Source organism: Manacus candei, unplaced genomic scaffold, assembly GCF_025592945.1.
Source record: "Manacus candei isolate 608988 ecotype Guabito, Panama unplaced genomic scaffold, ASM2559294v1 h1tg000010l, whole genome shotgun sequence".
Classification (NCBI taxonomy): domain Eukaryota; kingdom Metazoa; phylum Chordata; class Aves; order Passeriformes; family Pipridae; genus Manacus; species Manacus candei.
Window position 1 is genome coordinate 4,844,512 of NW_026138058.1, and position 18,893 is coordinate 4,863,404.

General features: G+C 41.3%; 2 protein-coding genes across 5 annotated transcripts; one reads left to right on the plus strand and one right to left on the minus strand.

Moving 5' to 3' along the window:
• Positions 1-762: 762 nt before the first annotated feature.
• Positions 763-10,142, minus strand: LYRM7 (LYR motif containing 7). 4 transcript variants are annotated; one of them, XM_051777444.1, is made up of 6 exons: positions 9,985-10,017; positions 8,170-8,223; positions 7,025-7,097; positions 6,331-6,401; positions 3,790-3,871; positions 763-1,392 (listed from the first exon to the last, which is right to left on the minus strand). In XM_051777444.1, the coding sequence occupies exons 1-6, from the start codon at positions 10,000-10,002 to the stop codon at positions 1,316-1,318; spliced, it is 375 nt and encodes a 124-aa protein (XP_051633404.1). In that variant the 5' UTR covers positions 10,003-10,017; the 3' UTR covers positions 763-1,315. The 4 variants fall into 4 exon arrangements, with proteins under 4 accessions (XP_051633404.1, XP_051633403.1, XP_051633407.1 ...); XM_051777443.1 differs by lacking the exons at positions 8,170-8,223; positions 9,985-10,017 and adding exons at positions 7,675-7,769; positions 9,774-9,978; XM_051777447.1 differs by lacking the exon at positions 8,170-8,223 and having other exon boundaries at positions 9,985-10,142.
• Positions 10,143-13,198: 3,056 nt separating this feature from the next.
• On the plus strand, positions 13,199-17,074 carry HINT1 (histidine triad nucleotide binding protein 1). Its single transcript, XM_051777448.1, has 3 exons — positions 13,199-13,367; positions 15,873-15,977; positions 16,732-17,074. The coding sequence occupies exons 1-3, from the start codon at positions 13,257-13,259 to the stop codon at positions 16,894-16,896; spliced, it is 381 nt and encodes a 126-aa protein (XP_051633408.1). The 5' UTR covers positions 13,199-13,256; the 3' UTR covers positions 16,897-17,074.
• Positions 17,075-18,893: the final 1,819 nt, after the last annotated feature.

Genomic DNA, 18,893 nt, shown 5'->3' on the forward strand with positions numbered 1-18,893 from the left:
AACTGCAGTCATTTCACTCTATCCCCCATCATTTGCCTACTGCCTCCTAGCTACAGCGCAGGGAGCATCAGTGCAATTACAAGAGGGTTACTGGCGGCTGTGTTCGCTGCTGGCTGCCCTGCCCACGGCAGCCAGAGGCAACAGTTTCAAAGAAAGGAGTACTTATGACACTGGCATGCTGTGTGAGGAAAAGGGACTGGATGAAGGCACCAGTTTCCTGGTTTACTCAGTCAGTGAAGCCAGTCAGAACCCACACAGATATACGATTTTGACATCTTTGAGGCTTATTAAAAATAAACAGGATCACTGGGACTCGGAAGAGAGTTGGGAGGTATTACTGGACTGCCTCACTCCTGTGTGAGGTATTTAGATCCTAGTATGGTGCCTATTACTGGCTTCACACAGACAAGATTCTATGCAGTTTTACCTGGTGCCAATTAAAATGGAAGTAAACAGCTCATTGTGATGAATTCCAAAAGAAGCAAGTAAGTCTCTAGGAAAAAAATGGAAGTGATTAGGGCTTACTAATTAAACTCCTTGCAAGTAACCAGCAAGGCTCCTTTTTTAGAAAATGCCTCAGTAAGTCACTCAGTAATCACAAGTTAAAATACAAACCATAAATACATAAACCATATGATCTAAGCCAACATCCAGGCTGTGGCTCGCTTCTCTTGTTGTGCTGTCATCTGAGAACTCAAACCCTAACATTCCTGCTCATGCCAAGGTGCATGGGAGAAGAAAAACACTACACATGCTCTCCCATCTGTAAAATAAAAATAATTTATTCAGATAACCCTTAAGAACTCTCTCAGGAATCTCAGTATATCAGTGTACAATTAATGACCACTTCAGAAACCATGCTTTTGGTGCAAAGCATAAATTTTACGGCAAGTGCCACAAGATGTTTTTTCATTACTTCATAGCAGCCTATGATTAACAAGAAACTTACAAATAAATACTATCAGGACTAAGAACAGCATTTAATTTTTATTTAGCTTTGACAAACTCTGGATTGCTGGGAAACAATCTCTGTCTGACAGCTGTCATAATCAGAAACCTTCCTGGCTGAAGTAACACAATTCAGCAGTGTACTTTTAAGTCCTGTAGAAATATTAGTATATCCCACAGAAGAAGTGAATGATGATATCACAGCACTCAATAAAAACGATGAGTTGACTTCAGTCTCTGTTTTCCTGGTAAAAATACTTAACTGTTTCCAGTTAAAATTAGCTTTAAAACAAGGATACACTGTTGGTTGGTTTTCAGAGATGTCATTACAGGATATTAACTTTCTGGGGAGAGGGACATATTTTCCTCAGGATTCTTGCTTTTTTGTTGGTTTATCTAAGTAAGGAGTGTTGTCTTGTAGAAGATCTTTCCTGGGTATGAGCACTGTAATAGAAAAAAAAACCCAGTAAGACTATAATCTTACAGAAAATACTATTCTGAAGTTGTTTTTACACTAACAAACAAAAAATTAGGATCTCATAAGGATCACGAGGATCTGAACTTTGGGTTTATGGTGAGGATCTGAATGAGGATTTGAAATTCTGGTAAGTGTACAAGCATCATCATGACTTCTACCTAGGAAAAAGTTATGCTAAGATTTTTACCTTCACTTGGTCACAATAATGCCGTCCCATTTTTCCTTTTAAGAGCATTGAAAACTTTAATAGCACGAAGAAGCCATAAAAAAAATGTCAAAGCCTTGCAGTAACTCTTAGCAGGAAAGTGAATGGCAATTTTATCATGCCTGAGCCATGTTTACTTCAATAGTTTCAAAAATTAATACTGAATTTGACTTAGCCTGCTCCCCCAGGTCCTGGAATCTGACCTGTACTATTTATCCTGTCACACCTGTTTTAAAGGCCAAGAGGAAAGGAAAGTTATTGCCACTATATTGTCACAGAACTGACTATACTGTCACAGAAGTGCACTGTGTTAGGGTTTGCCTAACTATTCACCATTTTAATCCCTTCCTGACACCTTAGCTCTTGCTGTCTAACTTGTCAGAATCAGCTTGTCTTTTTTTCATGAAGTGAAGGTGCTGTGTCATGTCAGATTTGCTCCAGCAGCAAAAACTAAATCACAAACACCTGAAACCATAACACTGTACTTTGACTACGCCAGGTGGCTGCAGTAAACCTGCAAAACTGTGTGTTTGTGTGTGCAATGAGTAACATGCTGTCCAAAGTGCACTGATATCTCTTACCTTACGAGAAAAAAACCTGATTTTCTTGAGGGTACGCTCTTTTTGCATCTAAGTACTGATACTGATGCATTTAATAAGTTTCTAAGAGCTTTAAGTAAAATTCCCATTGCATTTATCTTAGATAAAATCAATGGGAGTACAGGTATGACAAAACATGTTGATCTACATGCCTAGAACATATACTAAAAAAACCCAGAACTGGATATAAAGTATTGAAAAGCAAAAGTACAAACAAATAAAAATTTAAAGGAGAATTTTTAACCTTCCTTTTCAAAGCTAAATTTTGAACACACATTGCCAACACACCAAATCAAAATCAGCACATATTGCATGTCTGATATAACACTAAAAAAGTAAGCTCTACTTGTCTCAGCTTAATCAGAAATTAAAGCAAAATGAAAAGACTGAGACGTTTGTATACTGTTGAGTAATGTAACTAAACATTAAAAAAAAACCAGAAAAATTGTCTAATATAACTAACAAGCTCCTAATTAAAATTGCCTTCCCTTTAGTAAGAAAACCTCAGCCTATTTTTTTCTCCAAGATTTACTAATGAATCTCAACACGACTGTACACCACTGTGCCTCAAATTCTTTTTAGACAATAACAGTGCCCTGTGAACTGATTCTGTGTCAGCACAATAATTTAATTGCACTAGGGAAGATGTTCCCCCTTGGTCTTTTTTGTTCTCACTAAGACAAGTCTTCAGCTTTTTTTCTTCTGTGGAAGACTTGACACTGGTCTAGTCATATCTTCGGGCTTCATCATGATTGTCATTTTAATGTTAAATGCTCTACCAAACCTAGATCTTACAACTGTTACAAAACTTTACAGACAAAACTAAACAGAAGTGAAAGGAAACAATGTACTAAGGTGAAGATTTTCCCTGTTCTCTACCACACAGTTGTGTGCTTTCTCTAGTGTTCGACTGTAAAATAAAAGAACTTCTAAACTAGGAATCAAAATTTCAGTACTGGATAGACTTTGTATCAAGGCCATCGTTGTGTCACAGGTCTTCCACAGCACAATCTGAACCTGAAATTGCTGGGAAAAGGTTTTGGGAAAGAACACTCAATCCTCAAAAACATTCAAACACTCAAATCCCCAAAAAGCTATTCTATGAACAGTGTACATACTGCACTTGCTCATTCTCCTCAGGCAGCTTCCACCCACTTGGCAGAGCAAGCACCCACACACAGATACTGTGGCTACTACATTTACACACACACTGACTACCCTATACTTGCATGCTGACCTGCTACCCAATTGCTGTCCCTCCTAAGAGTTATAGCTAGTTAAATAGCCATAACTTCTTCCTCTCATTAGGGGCATTAAAAGTAGTCACCGCCTCTTTTCCACCAGCCTCCATATGTCAAACTATTTGTGTAAGAAACTTTGCACCTTTGAAGCCTCCACCTGTCCTAGGTGGTGACATTAATCACCAGCTTACATTAAGCTTTTGGGCAAAGAATAACAGACAATTTGTCTCACTGTCCCTTTACTTATTTTCACATTCTGTATTTATTTACACAACTACAACACTTTTAAACATCTTTTTAGCATGCAGACTGACTTACCTATTTTGTCAGAATCTGTATGAACTGCCTGAATAACGGAAGTTCTGAGAATCACTTCAACATCTGAAGCTATTTTCAGAAGCTAGCAAAAAGGAACAAAAAAGGCACAGAAAACAGAACAGAGCAATTTAAATTATATGTGATTATTCCTGAAGATATTTTCCATACCAGACAACTATTCAAATAATAAAGCCAGTCAGTTCTATTATTCAGTTAGCTATCTATATGCAGCTTTTGCCTTGGGGATCCTGGAATAATTTACAGATTGATATATAAACTACTCTGATATACAGATGAGAGAAGGAAACTTCAGCTCAATAACATGCAGCAGAATATATAATAAAACTGCAAACAAATAAGGTAAAATGCAACCACAGAAACAATTAACTAGCTTCCAATGATCAAAGACATTTTGAATGCCCTAGTGAAAGAGCAATCTCATTCTTTTAACATGACTGCTCTTCAAATAAGGAGAAAAAAACAAGGGCAAAACATGACAAGAATTAAGAATACTGAGGTTTCACAGAAAAGCAGTACAAGAACAAGGTACTACCTAAGATTAGCAGAGGCATTAGTATTTGGCAAAAGGCCTGGAATTCCTTCCCTCATTAAGATGATAAGCTGAAGCACCCTTGCTAGTTGTTTTGCTGCACCATTAAGAGAACCTAACACTTGTTTGCATGATACTTGTGTCAGAAACAAATGAAATTGCACAAGTGAGACACTTTAGGAGACATGCTTATACTAGAAAGTAGTGTGAACCAACAGAAGAGGACCCCTGCAAAGGTTAGAGCTCAAGACTTGACATCTACACTGCACTTCTCCCCATGCCTTTCCCTTTTAAGGGTTTGGAGCAGGTATCCTTCAGTTCTCCCTACTGAAAGGCCAGCAGCAGCCAGGCTGCATGCTCCTGAAGCACACCTTCCCCTTCAGACTGACCTCAAAGGAATTTTTGCCATTTGCTCTGGCACTGCTTTACAAAGCAAGACACATCACAGGAAGTGGAGACAACCAAGGTAACTTCAGAAGTGCAGTCTGGATCTGAACTAAAACCACTGCACTGGATTCAGCTACCATGTCTCACATTCTCATACTGCACACAGTTACTTTGATCTCCTTAAGATCACTGCACACTTGATATGTATAAGTAGGTACTTGATGTCATAATACTCCTATTCCAGCAGAGTAATGCACATTTGGATCTTCAATATTGAATTTTTTAGCTGCTGTCCAAAGCAGAATGCTAACAGCACCACGTTTATGCAAGCAAGGGCCCAAACTCTCCCAAGTCCTGTATATCATTCGATTCAGTTCTTCTGCAACCAAGTCTTTTCAGTGTGTGTATAAAAATATATAGATGTATGCATATATAATAAATCTGACAGCTTCTGTGATGTTCTACGAGTGCGTAGTTGGGATGAAAGTCTAGCATTTCTTTCACTGACATATTTAATCAAGTCAACCAACCCACTTTAAAAAGTTACATGTGCATTTTGCAGGTTGCCAATCCTAACAAATACAGATTTAGAAATTATGACAAGTGTTTTTCCTGAATATCTACTAAAAAAACCCCCCAAACCACATAGCTGAGCTGATCAGATACTGAGAACACAAACACAGGGTATTACTACTGGAAGCTGACAACAAGCAGAGATGCAGAAAGTCCTAACTAAATGGTCAGGACTATTTATGTTACTGTCCAGTGGTTGGTATGAGGAAAAGGTTTACATTTATTTCTGTAAGGGATGAATGGAGGCACTTTTGTCCAACCAGTGCCCAGTGACAATGTAAATACAATCTGTAAAAAGGCTGAATGACAAGGACTAAGTTAGTCACTCTGTATAGATGTTAAGAACTAAAATCACCTAAAATACAGAAGTTTCATATCAGGCCTTAGTTAAGTTTTAGAAAAATGACTCAGTAAAAAGTGTAAAGGGGGCAATTGAGCAAAGGTAACTAACTTAGTGAGTTAACAGAATGTTCTACTTTTAATGCACCATGGGGAATGAAGAAGTAAAAAATCCCTGTGGTATAATTAATACCACTATACTACAGTCAGTCATAATAATTTTGCTGGGTTTTGCCTCCCTCAGAAGATGCTGATTCATTTGTGATCTGCCAGTAACTGAGCAGATTATTTAATTTCTCTGTATCCCGCTGTGCTTGTCTACACAATGGCCAGGTAAACTCAAGTGACCACAGCTCAGAAAGATGTTACGAGCAAAGTACAAAATATTTACATGAAAATAGCAATTGTAAACATTTTCCCCATAAGTTTATTACAAACTTCAAAATAATCATGTTGAACTGTCAGAAGACACTTTCTGCTTATGTATTTTTGTATGTGCAAAAATTCTCATTAATACCATTGGAGGTATTTACATATTTATAAACAGAGATCCAGGTAGCAGCTTTTTCGAACTAAGCTGGCTCTCATGATGTCTCAGTGTACCTCCACTGATTTAAATATTCTTTAAATAATAAGGTCATTTATAAGTATTCTTTTACAAATTGGAAAAAAAAAAAAGAGAAAACAAGCACCTCATTTATCTTCTCCTCAGATGTCTCGTCTTTGTTATTTCTGAATTCTTCATTTATCTTTTGTCTTGCAGCTAAATAAAGGAAACAAAAAAACCCAAAGAGTGAACAAAAATAGTATCCTGTGCTTTTCATTGCCTCAAAGCTCACAATTTTAATTCATTTATTCCACCTTCCTGTGACACTCTGCTTGAAGTATTTCAATGCAAGATTTCCTTGCAATTCATGTGATGTCATATTTTAAGTCGATTGGTATAGGAATAAAATAAGATTCCCTATCTAGCATTCTGAACTATGTACAGAAGCTTGTTTACTAAAAAAAACAGGACTTATCCCTTGAGGAGAAACCATACACAGACGACTAATTCAAATGTTTAGTACAGTTAAACATGCTTTGGTTGGACAGAAAAGAGGAAGTTTAAAAATAAAATAAAAAAAAATCTCCCAGGAAGATTAGCACAGTTCAAAAAAAGAGATATTTCCCTTATAAAATATGGCTTGAGCGCTTGAATCTAATAACCATTTTTTTGTTTCAAATTAAAGGATCTCTGGTTACTTATTACAAGTTCTCCCAATGATTACTTAAAAATATGGAAGAGAATGATGTAAGGAAAAATTATGTTAGGAATTCTCTGTGTACTTGGAGAAGAGAGGTCCACAGAAATATGGTTAAGCACACACCAAACAAGCATCTCACCTTCAAGGGCTCTGGTATCATTTTTAAAAACTTCTTGCCGTGTTCGGTGTAACAACTTAAAAAGCTTCAAAACCTGCCAAAACAACAACAACAATAGAATTAACTTATTTGCTGAGCAGGATTCTCAGGTAAAATTAACATGTTACAACTAAAAATGTTTCGGTTGAAAATTAATGTTATTTCCATTTAATAGACAATTCAACAGAATCAAATCAATATCTAAGATATTTTACTTCAATTCCTCATAAAGAAAACAACTTGCAGCCAAACTAGATGTGACGAAATCAAAATCCCAGACATTTCAAGTTCTGGACATTTCAAATTAATCTAAAATGCTGGCATTACATTCCTAAGTAATTATTTGGCACGATGGGTATATAATCCTGAATATACATGGACACAAACATATTTATTGTGCTGATGTCAAATAAAGCCAACAGAACTGGAATAACGCTAAATGTCAAGTTACTTGAAGGTACTATCAAGGGTACCTCAGTGGATATTCTCCAATTATTGAAAAAGGCAGAAACAGAGATAACTATAGTATTCTTACACTTACAAACCAATTTTTGAGAAAAGTGACTTTCAAAAGGATCTGAAACTGCGTATTAACTAATTCAACAGTTATTTTCCATGACTCTGTGCAATACCTGGGTATAATTTTCTACAGGTGGTGTGGCAGAACCAACACAAGGCAAAGTCCTTCCCTTAAATACAACTGCCAGGTCAGCAAACAAAAACTTCACTAAAAGTAAACACGCAAAAATTAGGACTTAAACGTAGAGAAGACACACCTCAATATGTATGAAAAGCAAAACCCCTGAGAATCACAGCTCACAGGCATGTGGTTTTGGCTGTTCACTCATACAGGCTACAAGGAATTACAGAAATCCTCAAGTCCTTTTGAGACTTTTTTCTCAGAGACTGGAAAGAATCTCTGACAAGCACCAAAAAAACCCACTAATCTTGATAACAAGATACCTTTTGAGGCTCTTTCTAGTACTTCCTAGCATGTTTTGGCATCTCTAGAAGGCACAATCCAGGTACTTCATAATAATATTAAATTGTTTTCTCACAATTAGTATTCAAAACATTTCTCAGAAGGATATGGAGGAAACACAGGGTTGTAACTGTGAAATGACCACCTTCTTTATTGGCACGTTCTGTGTCTGAGCTGGAGATGCAAACAAGACTGTCCCCTAAAAGTAAAACACAAATAAAAACATGCTGGCAGGGCCCTGACAAAAGTGTTGTCTCTGCTTTAAGTCTGCCAATGACAGAAATGGTGATCTTCTCTGAAAGCTACTGTTTTCAACTGATGTCAACGCATTTTTAGATTTTCAAGGTAAATTCTCCTCCTTCACTCAGTTTGTCATTTGGCCACACCTTGAGAGAATTCATTCGGAAGTATGCACACACAGAAAGACAGCTTTAAGGAAGAGGAAAAAGACATAAACTGGTAAGCACACGCAACTTTCCAGTTCAGTGCTGCTTCTTCAACCTTCTCAACTTTAGTGCTATCAAGGGACACCTTCAAATCTCACCTCACCATGTGGATTAGACCACATCATAACTTTTACTGCAAGGTGATCCAGCATGCTGAGAAGTATATGCAACTGCATAACAGATCTCTCTGGAAAGAGGGCAAATTAGTGCACTGTCAGTTGCACAAGAGTCTCATGAATGTTCAAGTAAAAAACCTTCTGTCACTTTCACAAGAATTAGTATGAAACTTCACAATCAGTTAAATCAATCTCAGCAGAAACACATAAAAAAGAACAGGGAGCCTGCTAACTCCTTTTCAGCTTCTGGGTGCTTAATAATTAGCAGCTGAACAGAACCATGTTGCCTTTAATAGCAACGTTCCCTAGATAGGTTAATCTGTGGAAAGTAAACTCACAGAATTAGAAAGCAGCAAATAAATTTTTTTGCTTTGTAGATGTATTTTAACAGATTCGACTAAATTCCTTCAGGACATTCTGAAATATTTCTACCCCGTAATCTTTTCACCATCTTTGTAAATATTGAATAAATATTACCAGTCGTTTTGTGTCGAAGACACGTACGGTGAAACTTGGAAGTCTTTTATGGTTATTTCAAACTCTCTGATGAGCAATTTTCAGGCACCTTCCCACCCTCATAGCAGTTTACAGCTTCCTCACAAGGGGAAGAGCAGGGGCAGGCACTGATCTCTGCTCTGTGGTGACCAGTGACAGGTACCCAGGGAATGGCCTGAAACTGTGTCAGGGGAGGTTTAGGTTGGATATTAGAAAAAGTTTCTTCGCCCAGAGGGTGGTTGGGCACTGAACAGGCCCCACAGGGCAGTGGGCACAGCACCAAGGCTGACAGAGTTCAAGAAGCGTTTGGATGATACTCTCAGGCACATTATGGGACTCTTAGGGAGGCTCCTGTGCAGGGCTAAGGGTTGGACTTGATGATCCCTGTGGATCCCTTCCAACTGGGCATATTCTTACTCTGTTTCTGCACATCCCTCCTGGGCAGTTTTCACCACCCCAGCCCCAGAGCAGTTGCCCTGGATGACCGTGATCAAGACACATTAATGCAGACCCCTCCGACCTCACCGGCCCCCACCCAAACACAGAACTCCCCCATCACCTCAGTGCATCAGCGCTCCCGAACCAAGCTTCGGAACGCTGCCGAAAAAGGTGCTCTCGAGCCTGACACTGCTCTACACCGCACACACGGAAAGCTTAAATATTTCTTCACTCTTTGCTTTTCTTCACCTTACCCTCACGAGTCGCGCTTTCCATGCATTTTAACCTCCGCTTATTCTGCCTCGATTCCATTTCCCACAGCGGCCTTGGCGTGAAAACCCCTCCCTTCCTCTCCCCTAGTCCTCCTCGTCCTGACAGCCTTATCTCTCTCGACTCCTACACACGCCACAGAGCTCCAACCCGCCCGGAGAACTCCCGTGAGCACAGAAGGTGTGTGTGACTCGCCTGCCCGCGGCTCCCCATGGCGGCCGCCGTCCGGGGGGACGGGCCGGACCCCGCCGGGAAGGGACCGGGAAGTGACGGGCTGGGAAGTGACGAGCTGGGAAGTGACGATCCGGGAGGGACGATGCGGGAAGGACGATCCCGGACATGCCGTGCCGGTGCTGCCGGTGCTGCCGGCCGTGCGGTTGTTGGCTCTCTCCGGTGAGGGAGGCTCCGCACCGCTCTGTGGGCCGTCTGTTCCAGTGCTCGGTCACACGCGCAGTGAAGATGTTCTTCCTCATCCTCAGGTCGAGCTCGCCGCGCATCAGTTTCTGCCCGTTGCCACTTGTCCTCTTCCGTGGCACCACCAAGAAGAGCCTGGCTCCATCCTCTTGGCACCCCCGCTTTAGGTGTTTATGCACATTGATGAGGTCCCCTCTCAGTTGTCTATTCTCAAGGCTGAGCAGGCCCAACTCCCTCAGCCTTTCCTCGTAAGAGGGATGCTCCAGTCCCCCCAGCCTCCCTCGTTGCCCTCCACTGGACCCGCCCCAGGAGCTCCATGTCCCTCTTGTCCTGAGGAGCCCAGAACTGGACACAGCACTCCAGATGTGGCCCCACCGGGGCTGAGTAGAAGGGCAGGGTCACCTCCCGTGGCCTGCTGGCAGTGCCCTTCCTGATGCACCCGGGACACCACCTTATGTGGCTCTGGGGGAGCTCCTGTGCAGGGCTAAGGGTTGGAATCAATCAAATCAATCATCCTTGTGGGGTGGGGTGCCTTCTCCTTACCCAGACTATTTTTTTCACCTTTTACAGAAGGAAAATTGTGGCTACAGCTCCTTGTTTTCTGTGCCTATCAGTGGTATCTCAGGATGTTTCTGGTTCCTAGGTACCCAGCTGTACTTAGAAGGGGCCAGCCGCACTTTCCAAGGACACTTTTGGTTCCCAGGATCACAGCTGGCAGGCTTTTTCCTCTGCTGGTGTTTTCCAACAGGCATTTTCTTTTGTTCAGTCGTTTTCCCCTTCTAGTCAGGTCAGTTTCTCGGCTGCTCACATCAAGCTCCCCACAGCCTTGCCCTGTCTCAGGGACCAACCCAGGCTTGGCCCAGTCATACCATGGCCACGTCCAGTACTTGTATAAAACTCAATTGCCATTCTTTAGAAAAACAGACAAGCTTATACTTCAATAACACATCACCCAGCATTAGCTAAAGGCAGCATAGAGATTTTGTGTGTAATCAGCTTTACTGCTCACTAGATCTCTGGCTTCAATACCTAGTCTATTTAATTGTTTAATTGCAATTACATTGGCAGATAATTGAAAAAGCGTAACACTAAACTATTACTCAATAATTTTCATATATTTATTAGTTATTTATGAATTATTAGTCATAAGCATTTATAAAATACTTATCTTGGACTATGTGCCCCATAAAGAAACTCATTCTGTTAGCAGGAGAATGTTTGTTCATAGATTTATTTTCAGGAATAATTATTGTGAATGAATGAATGAAACTCTTTGAAAAGACCTTGTTTTATTCCAAATAGTATAAAATTTGCCACTTACATGGTGAGACAAAAATATATGTTGAAGTCAACTATATGAAATAAATGCTTTTTGCTTTTTCAAACTTCTAAAATTGTCTCTTTGTGTTTTCTCATAGCACAGAAATATGCTTTCTAGACTGATTCCACCACAGCCCTTGGAACTACTTAAAGTACACTAGCATGTGCAAATGGATCCTGAACAAGTATTTATATGTTAAACTCTTTAATCTGTCTAGCTAGTACTATCAGATCTTCTGTTCTTTCACAGAATACCTTTAATTCCTGAGAAAATAAAGGAAAAAAACTAATAATATATTTACTGAATAACCACGGTTAGGCAACAATATAAATCAAAGCAATTTGTCCTGGAAGCACCAATTCCATCCTTGTTTTAGTTATCATAAAGCTCCAATACCATCTGTAGGATGGACACATGTCAAAATATCCTAATCCAAAACTACCAGCTGAGGAACAGAGTATCATCCAAGGTTTAATGTGCTTTACCAGAGCTTTGTTTAGGGTATCTCAGACTATTTCAGAGTTATTACCAGAAATATTCAATAAATTCTGCTCTTTTTGTAACAAGTTAAGGTAATCAAATGTGGAACCATATTATGTTTAATCCACTTAGCAGTGTTTATCCCCTGCCTCCCTCCAGAATGCTTTCCTGGGAGATTTGTGTCAAGAGGCAACTATATGTAAATGTCTATATTAAAACCTTCCCAGACAAAGCTTGAGGGAAATCAATCTATTTTATCTGTGAAGTTCAGAATATCACAGAACCATGGAATGGTCTGGATTGGAAGGGATCTTAAAGATCATCTAGTTCCAACCCCCCTGCCATGAGGAGGGACACTTTTCACTAAACCAGTTTGCTCAGAGCCCTCTCCAACCTGCCCTTGAACACTTACAGGGATGGGACAACCACAGCTTCTCTGGGTAACCTGTTCTGATGCCTCACCACCCTCACAGTAAAGAATTTCTTCCTAATATCCAATTTAAACCTGCAATCTTGCAGTTTGAGGCCATGAAGGCAGCACCGTGAACTTGGTCTCGTTAAAGCACATGAAAAGGAAACTTTGTTTTTACTCTTATTTTTTTTTCCCTACTGCTCTTTCATTTCTCCTGTTTCATGACTACTGTCATGTCTATAAAAAAAGCATTTACGACTAGATGTATAGCTGTGCAACATTATGTCGTCCTCTGTACCTTACTAGTCATATTGATTAGCCTGTTTCATGGTTAGGAAATTACTCATATGCAGAAGAGCTGGCACATTAAACTGCTCCTCTGCGGGAGCCATCCCAGCAGCACCCGAAACCCGCCAACTTGTACGGAAAAGCCTAGCGGCAGCCCTGCCCGAGGCAGTCCGCAAGGGGAAGTCCCAAGAAGTCGCACAGACACTCGGGTTGGATTTGACAAGCAGTATTTCTCACTACACCAGCTTCTCCTGCCAGCGCACTAATTCTGCACTAATTCGGCAGGCGTGCCTCCCTTCACAGCTCTGATCCCTCCGCGGCAGCCGCCGACAACCGCACCCGCGGATCCCTCCGCGCCCCGCGGGTCAGCGGGGGTGGGAGGGCGCGCCAGCGCGGTGGGCGGTGACGGGCGGGAAGAAAGACAGGCAAAGCGACCAATCGGCGGGGCGGGCGCGGCTGGCGGCGCTGCGGAGGCCCAATGAGCGCGGCGGGGGCGTGGCCGCGGAGGCGGGCGCGGTGAGGGCCGGCGGGAGCCGCGCGCGAGCGGCCGCCATGGCGGACGAGATCAGCAAAGCGCAGGCGGCGCGGCCCGGCGGGGACACCATCTTCGGGAAGATCATCCGCAAGGAGATCCCCGCCAACATCATCTACGAGGACGAGCAGGTGCGCGGCCGCCACCCCTCCCGGCCCCCTCCCCTTCTCGCGGGGGCCCGGGGGTGCCCTGGAGGCGCTCGGGAGCGCGGCGGGGCGGGCGGGGCGCTCCCGCACCGTCCCTGCAGCTCCTCGGGCTCCAGGCCAGGGGACCAGGGTTCTCACGGCTGGCGTGGCACAGTAGCCGCGAAACCTGAACCACCCGCAGGCAGTCTCCGTGCGCGCTCCGAGCAGTGCGCCGTAACTGGGTGCTTTTACTTGTCCCTCGTAGCCTCACAGAAGTCGTGCAGCTCCGCCCGCCAGGCCTTGGCTGCGAACCTCCGGGAGGGGTTGTTAAAGGGAAAATTTAAAGAGAATTGGAGCCTTTCAAGCTGTTATTAAATAGCGCTGGTCATCCTGCAGGCAGCAAAGTCGGTTCCAGCGGTGAGGTGGGACTGGTAGCATTCAGCGATGCTGGTGCATCACAGCGTGTTAGAGACTAAATGAAACTGTCAATGCAGCGGCTGTCTCCAAGCTGTAAGCTAACTAGTATTCAATATAAGCACCCCTGGCCCCTTTCTTCCCCCTTCACATTGAAATGCAGGAGGCATCATGAACGGGGTCTTTTGCTTTTGCTTTTGAAGTGAAGGGTTGTTGTCAGTGTGGAATGCAGGCTCGCTAAGGATGTCAGATCCATATGCTTGGGAGAGTCGATAAAGAAACGTTGCAGTTGCCCTCTTCTCTCAAGAATATTGGAAATCTTCACTGCCTTCTGAAAATCACGCTTATGTTACTGCTCTGTGTTTGTGTGAGGGTGTGCATTCTTTCTTTACCTGGGTCAAAGAGGTTTTTCTTCAGCTGCAGTGGCTACCGCAGAGTAACCAGAGCACTCTTTGAGTAACTTAGAGCATATAACCCACTCTTGACAGCCATTAGTCCACAATATTTTCTGGAAGAGATATTTTACCTTCAGCGCCTTGGTTGATTTTTACCTTAACCTGAACTGAAATGTAGAATTTCTTTTAGAGTTCAGTTGGCTAATGGGGGATCTTTTAATTAATTGTCTTGACTCCATCAATGGCTGAAAATGTTAAAAGGAGAAGGGTAAAGAAGTCTTTTAATCATTAATTGACATGCAGAGAAAAGGGCATACCAAAAAGTACAAAGTCTCTGTGAAATTATGCTTTATCACTGTTGTTCCAGTCGAATCTAAACTTGCTGAACTGAAGATTGGTTTACCATGACCTCCTGGACTTCCTGTGATTGTGCTTTTTGCTCAATACTACTTCTGCTTTTTGTCCCAAAGAAAAGTGTTTACTACCGATCTTCTGCTCTTTAAATTCTTTGACACAGTTTGACCATTTGCATTCTGCCTGTGCATGTGCCACGTATAATAGAAAAGCTGCTTACAGAGTGATCAACTCGAAGTAAGATTTGCTTAATTGTGTGCAAATTAGTTTTGTTGATCGACTATTTGCTTCCTGTCCTTCTCTGTTTGGGAGACAGGAGCGGTTCCTCAGAGATTCAAAACTGGGTAGTATCTTCTTAAATAGAAATGAAAGTATCCAGGAAATAAATATTTTGAAGAGTCTGTGTTTTGGTTATTGTGACATAACCAATGTTACGTGTGAAGGGTAAGTAAGAGGTGTCATTGGACAGATGATGGCAGAGCACATGCCACGCCTCTGCAGATTGTCCTGGTTGCAGTAGCAAGACCCAGTTCTGTGGTTGGCCATTTGTACAGAGACATAGCTTCCTTTTATCTTTCTTTGCTTTCTCTTTTGTTTCTCTTACCTATTGGCAAATTCCTAATTTGAGATTTATTTGATATTGTTAGGTGCTGCTTTCAGTTTCTGATTGGTAGTAATTTTGGTATTTGCATAACTTTAGTTGAGAGTCAACTATTCACTGCTGATAGTTGTTCATATTTCGAAAGTGATGCCTGTCCCTTAGTGTGGGAATGTCTGAAATAGAGCCATTCTTAATGCATTACTCCGAAATCTTTTTCTGAAATATTTGGTGCTGTTGAGAACAGAAGTGTAATATGGCCTCAAATCACGTAACTTGAGGTTCTTTGGAATTGCCTTGCTATTTTTTGACCAAGGCAATATTCAGACATAACTGGAAGATGATTAACAACTGTTTGCCATTCATTTTATTAAATTTGGTGTTAATAAAAATTTGAAATAAGCGTAAATGTACTTTCTGTAGGCATGCCAATAGCTCTATTAGATGTTATGCATATGTTGATATAATAAATCAGGTACCTGATTGCATTTAACCTTGCTGAGAAGACTGTAGCTTTTAAATGGAATAGCAATTTTTTTTTGTGCCAGCATGTCTTAGTAAGTAGTGTTTTGTGTTTAGAAATTAGACTATGTAGAATAATAAAACGCTCAAGAAAAATCAACATCTCTGCTTATGTTTGGGTTATCTGATAATCTGCATATGTGTTTATTTAGGAGGGCATATTGGTTTACTGAAACTCTTACCTTTCTCTGAGACAAATCATATTTTAATTGTTTGCTGTTCCTCCAGTGCCTCGCATTCCATGATATTTCACCTCAAGCTCCAACACATTTCCTAGTGATTCCTAAGAAGCCAATTGTCAGATTGTCTGAAGCAGAAGACTCTGATGAATCTGTAAGTACTCTAGAAGCTTTCTCTACACCAAGCCGTGCCTCTAATTACTTCACAATGTAGTAGGCTCTCCCCCTTTTTCTCTTGACATATCAAACAGAGTAGTTTTCTGATACAATAATCCTTGTTCTCTAACTTAGAATGATAATGGAGTTAAAGTTTTCCAGTAAAATTAGTCATAGAAAGAAAAAATATTTCTCTGTGTGTATTTGCCATGCAAACTGAATTGGTATTTATTATGTTATACTCTTGATGTCTGTTTTCATGGTTTACAGGCAGTAGTACTTTAAGGTTTTTAGCAGGTCAGAGGTGAAGAAAAGGAAAGTTAGCTGAGAGGTGCTGAATATTTCATTTGTAACTATAAACATCAAGCTTAAAGATTTTGCAAAGCTTTACATGGTAAGATAAAGTTTCTTTTCCACCAGAATTATATATGTTGTCTGAAGCAGTAAGGGGGGCTTTAGCCATAATTTGGCTTCTGTGACACTTTTGTAGTCTGTTACAGCCTGGCTTGAAAAAAATTTGTAGCTTTATTTCCCCCCTATATTTTGCATAGTAAGTCTTTATAGTTTTTCTTGGAAAATGTCAGTTGCAGTCAGACAACAGTTTGAAGAGCAGTGGCTGAATTTCTGAGAATTATTGATTCTCTGCTCTTATTCCTTCCCTCCCTGCCCCTTTCCCCTTTTTATGTGTTTTCTGGTTGTTGTTTTTTTTTTTTTCCCCCTTTTTTTTTTTTTCCTCTTTCTTTCTCTTCCAGCTTCTTGGGCATTTAATGATTGTTGGCAAGAAGTGTGCTGCTAACCTGGGCCTGACGAATGGATTCCGGATGGTTGTGAATGAAGGGCCTGAGGGTGGGCAGTCTGTCTATCACGTGCACCTCCATGTTCTGGGCGGCCGTCAGCTGGGCTGGCCTCCTGGCTAAGATTTTTACACCACAAGAGCTAACTGCATGCATACAAGTTACCACCGAGCAGATTTAATGTGTTATACATCAGTCTAGCCACTGTTAGTGTATTGTTTTTTTTTTTTTAATGTGTGTCTACAGAGGGTGTTAAATGCTCTGAGCAACATTCGCACAATAAAATTTAAGCATGTGGGAATCGTCTCTGTCTGGTGTGCCTTACTTACGGGAAGAGTTCTGCAAGCTGAAAGGATGTTCTCTGGCATTTAAGGTTTTGATCTGCTAACAAACCTTCTGTAGACAGTGATTTGCTGTGGCATTTGAAACCTGGAGGTGCAGCTGAACAGCTTAGCAGGCTTTCATGTCTTTTGGGAAGAAAACTTGAAAGCTTTTTGAGTGTGGTATGTCAATATTCATAAAGCCAGTGTAGGATGCCCCTGAAATTTTTTTAAAAAGTGAAATATGAACATCCTGTGCAAGGCTTGTGTCAGTACAGTGCCGTGTGTTGGGAACATACAGCTCCTGTTGGAGCTCGCTCTCAGTGGCATTGTAAGGCTCCATTTTTCCAATGAGAAGGGACAAAACAATAGTCAATGGCAGCTGTCATAGATCCATAGTGCCTGGGTACCTAACATCGTGATTTGGATCAAATCGAGGGATTGAAAATACTGAACTCCTCTAAGATGCTCAAGGCATTTTATCTTGGCATGTAAGCAGCCAATCTAGAATTTTGAATTCTAGATTTTAACAGATTTTGTCCTTCAGTGAACAGTACTTTCTGTGTTGCTGCATACAATTAGTGTTTCATGCAACAATGTAATCAGATCTCCAAGGCAATAAATTTTCTTGAAGGTAGGGTTACAGCTGTGTCTGCCAGTGTAACTATGAAGCAACTGTACTTTCTGATAAAATTGAGTCACCAGTAACCAGTTTTTATGACAAAAGATACTTGAAAGCCTCTAGGCAGATGCCTTGAGAAAAACTGGGTTATTTGTGAGCACCAGAGGTGTTAAAGAAATGTGGGAGTGTAGTGTAGAGGGTGGACAGGTAAGGGGTGTGACTTGTGTTTTCTGCTCAGATAACTAACTTGCAAGTTCTGCAAAACCATTTGAATTCATTCAACTTGTAAGTATTCTGTAAGTACCTCTGGATGTCCTGGCCTTTGAGAATTTTTGCCCCAAGATGTGACTTAAACTGGAAAATCAGGTAGTGCTTCTGAAGGTGGCTGGTCTGTACTTGAATTAAGAATAAAAAGGTGGTTCTGTAGTGGTAGCCTCATGATATAACTCCTGTGTAACCTGCATAGAAGAGAAGAAGAAAACCACCCAATCCCCAGAGGTACAACATCCCTGGGCAAGTAGCTGAGTGTGCATCACAAGAACAAGTGTTGATTCCGTGGCTGGGTGACTACTCCAGTACAGCTGCTCTGTCCTGTGATTTCTAAGGCCACTTAACTAAGGAAGATGCGTTAACTGCATCACAGGGAGGCAGCACACTTCATCATAGTAAGCACTGAGGAGGTGGATATGGGAAAGCAGGATTATCCTACACATCCTTTGACTCTGCATTACTGATGGATCTGAAACACCCAGTGGAAGATGTCTTGATCTCTGCTGTTCTGCAGGTAATCAAATGTACTTAGATGACAAAAGCCTGTGAGCAACCCAAGGACTTCACCTCTATTTAATCGTCATGTGCAGAAGGTGGAAACAATTTACGTGACCTGAATACAAGCTAATGTATAATCTGAAATTGAATTGCTGAAGTGTAATGCCACTGTTACATTGCTCCAGATTAGAGACAACATGAGTGTCCGAGAGAGAGACCTAAACTGCACTGTGACATTTAAGTCAGTTTCTAAAATGTCAGATACTGAGTTTGAACACTTCCTAGGTGTGAAATTTTGCATTACTTTAGTTATTGAGCTGCCCAGTCTTGTTGAGCCAAGCTGACCACATGTACCCATACCATTCTTGAAAATCCCATGATGGTAACTGTTGCAGGTTTGGACAAATCAT

Bases quoted from the DNA above. Each gene is read 5' to 3' on its own strand.
- HINT1 (XM_051777448.1), top strand. From the start codon at position 13,257: ATGGCGGACGAGATCAGCAAAGCGCAGGCGGCGCGGCCCGGCGGGGAC. The intron at 13,368-15,872 runs GTGCGCGGCCGC...CTGTTCCTCCAG, and splicing joins TCATCTACGAGGACGAGCAG to TGCCTCGCATTCCATGATAT. The intron at 15,978-16,731 runs GTAAGTACTCTA...TTTCTCTTCCAG, and splicing joins CAGAAGACTCTGATGAATCT to CTTCTTGGGCATTTAATGAT.
- LYRM7 (XM_051777443.1), bottom strand. From the start codon at position 9,831: ATGGAATCGAGGCAGAATAAGCGGAGGTTAAAATGCATGGAAAGCGCG. The intron at 7,098-7,674 runs GTATTGCACAGA...TTGTTTTGGCAG, and splicing joins CTGTAGAAAATTATACCCAG to GTTTTGAAGCTTTTTAAGTT. The intron at 6,402-7,024 runs GTGAGATGCTTG...TCCTTTATTTAG, and splicing joins TGATACCAGAGCCCTTGAAG to CTGCAAGACAAAAGATAAAT.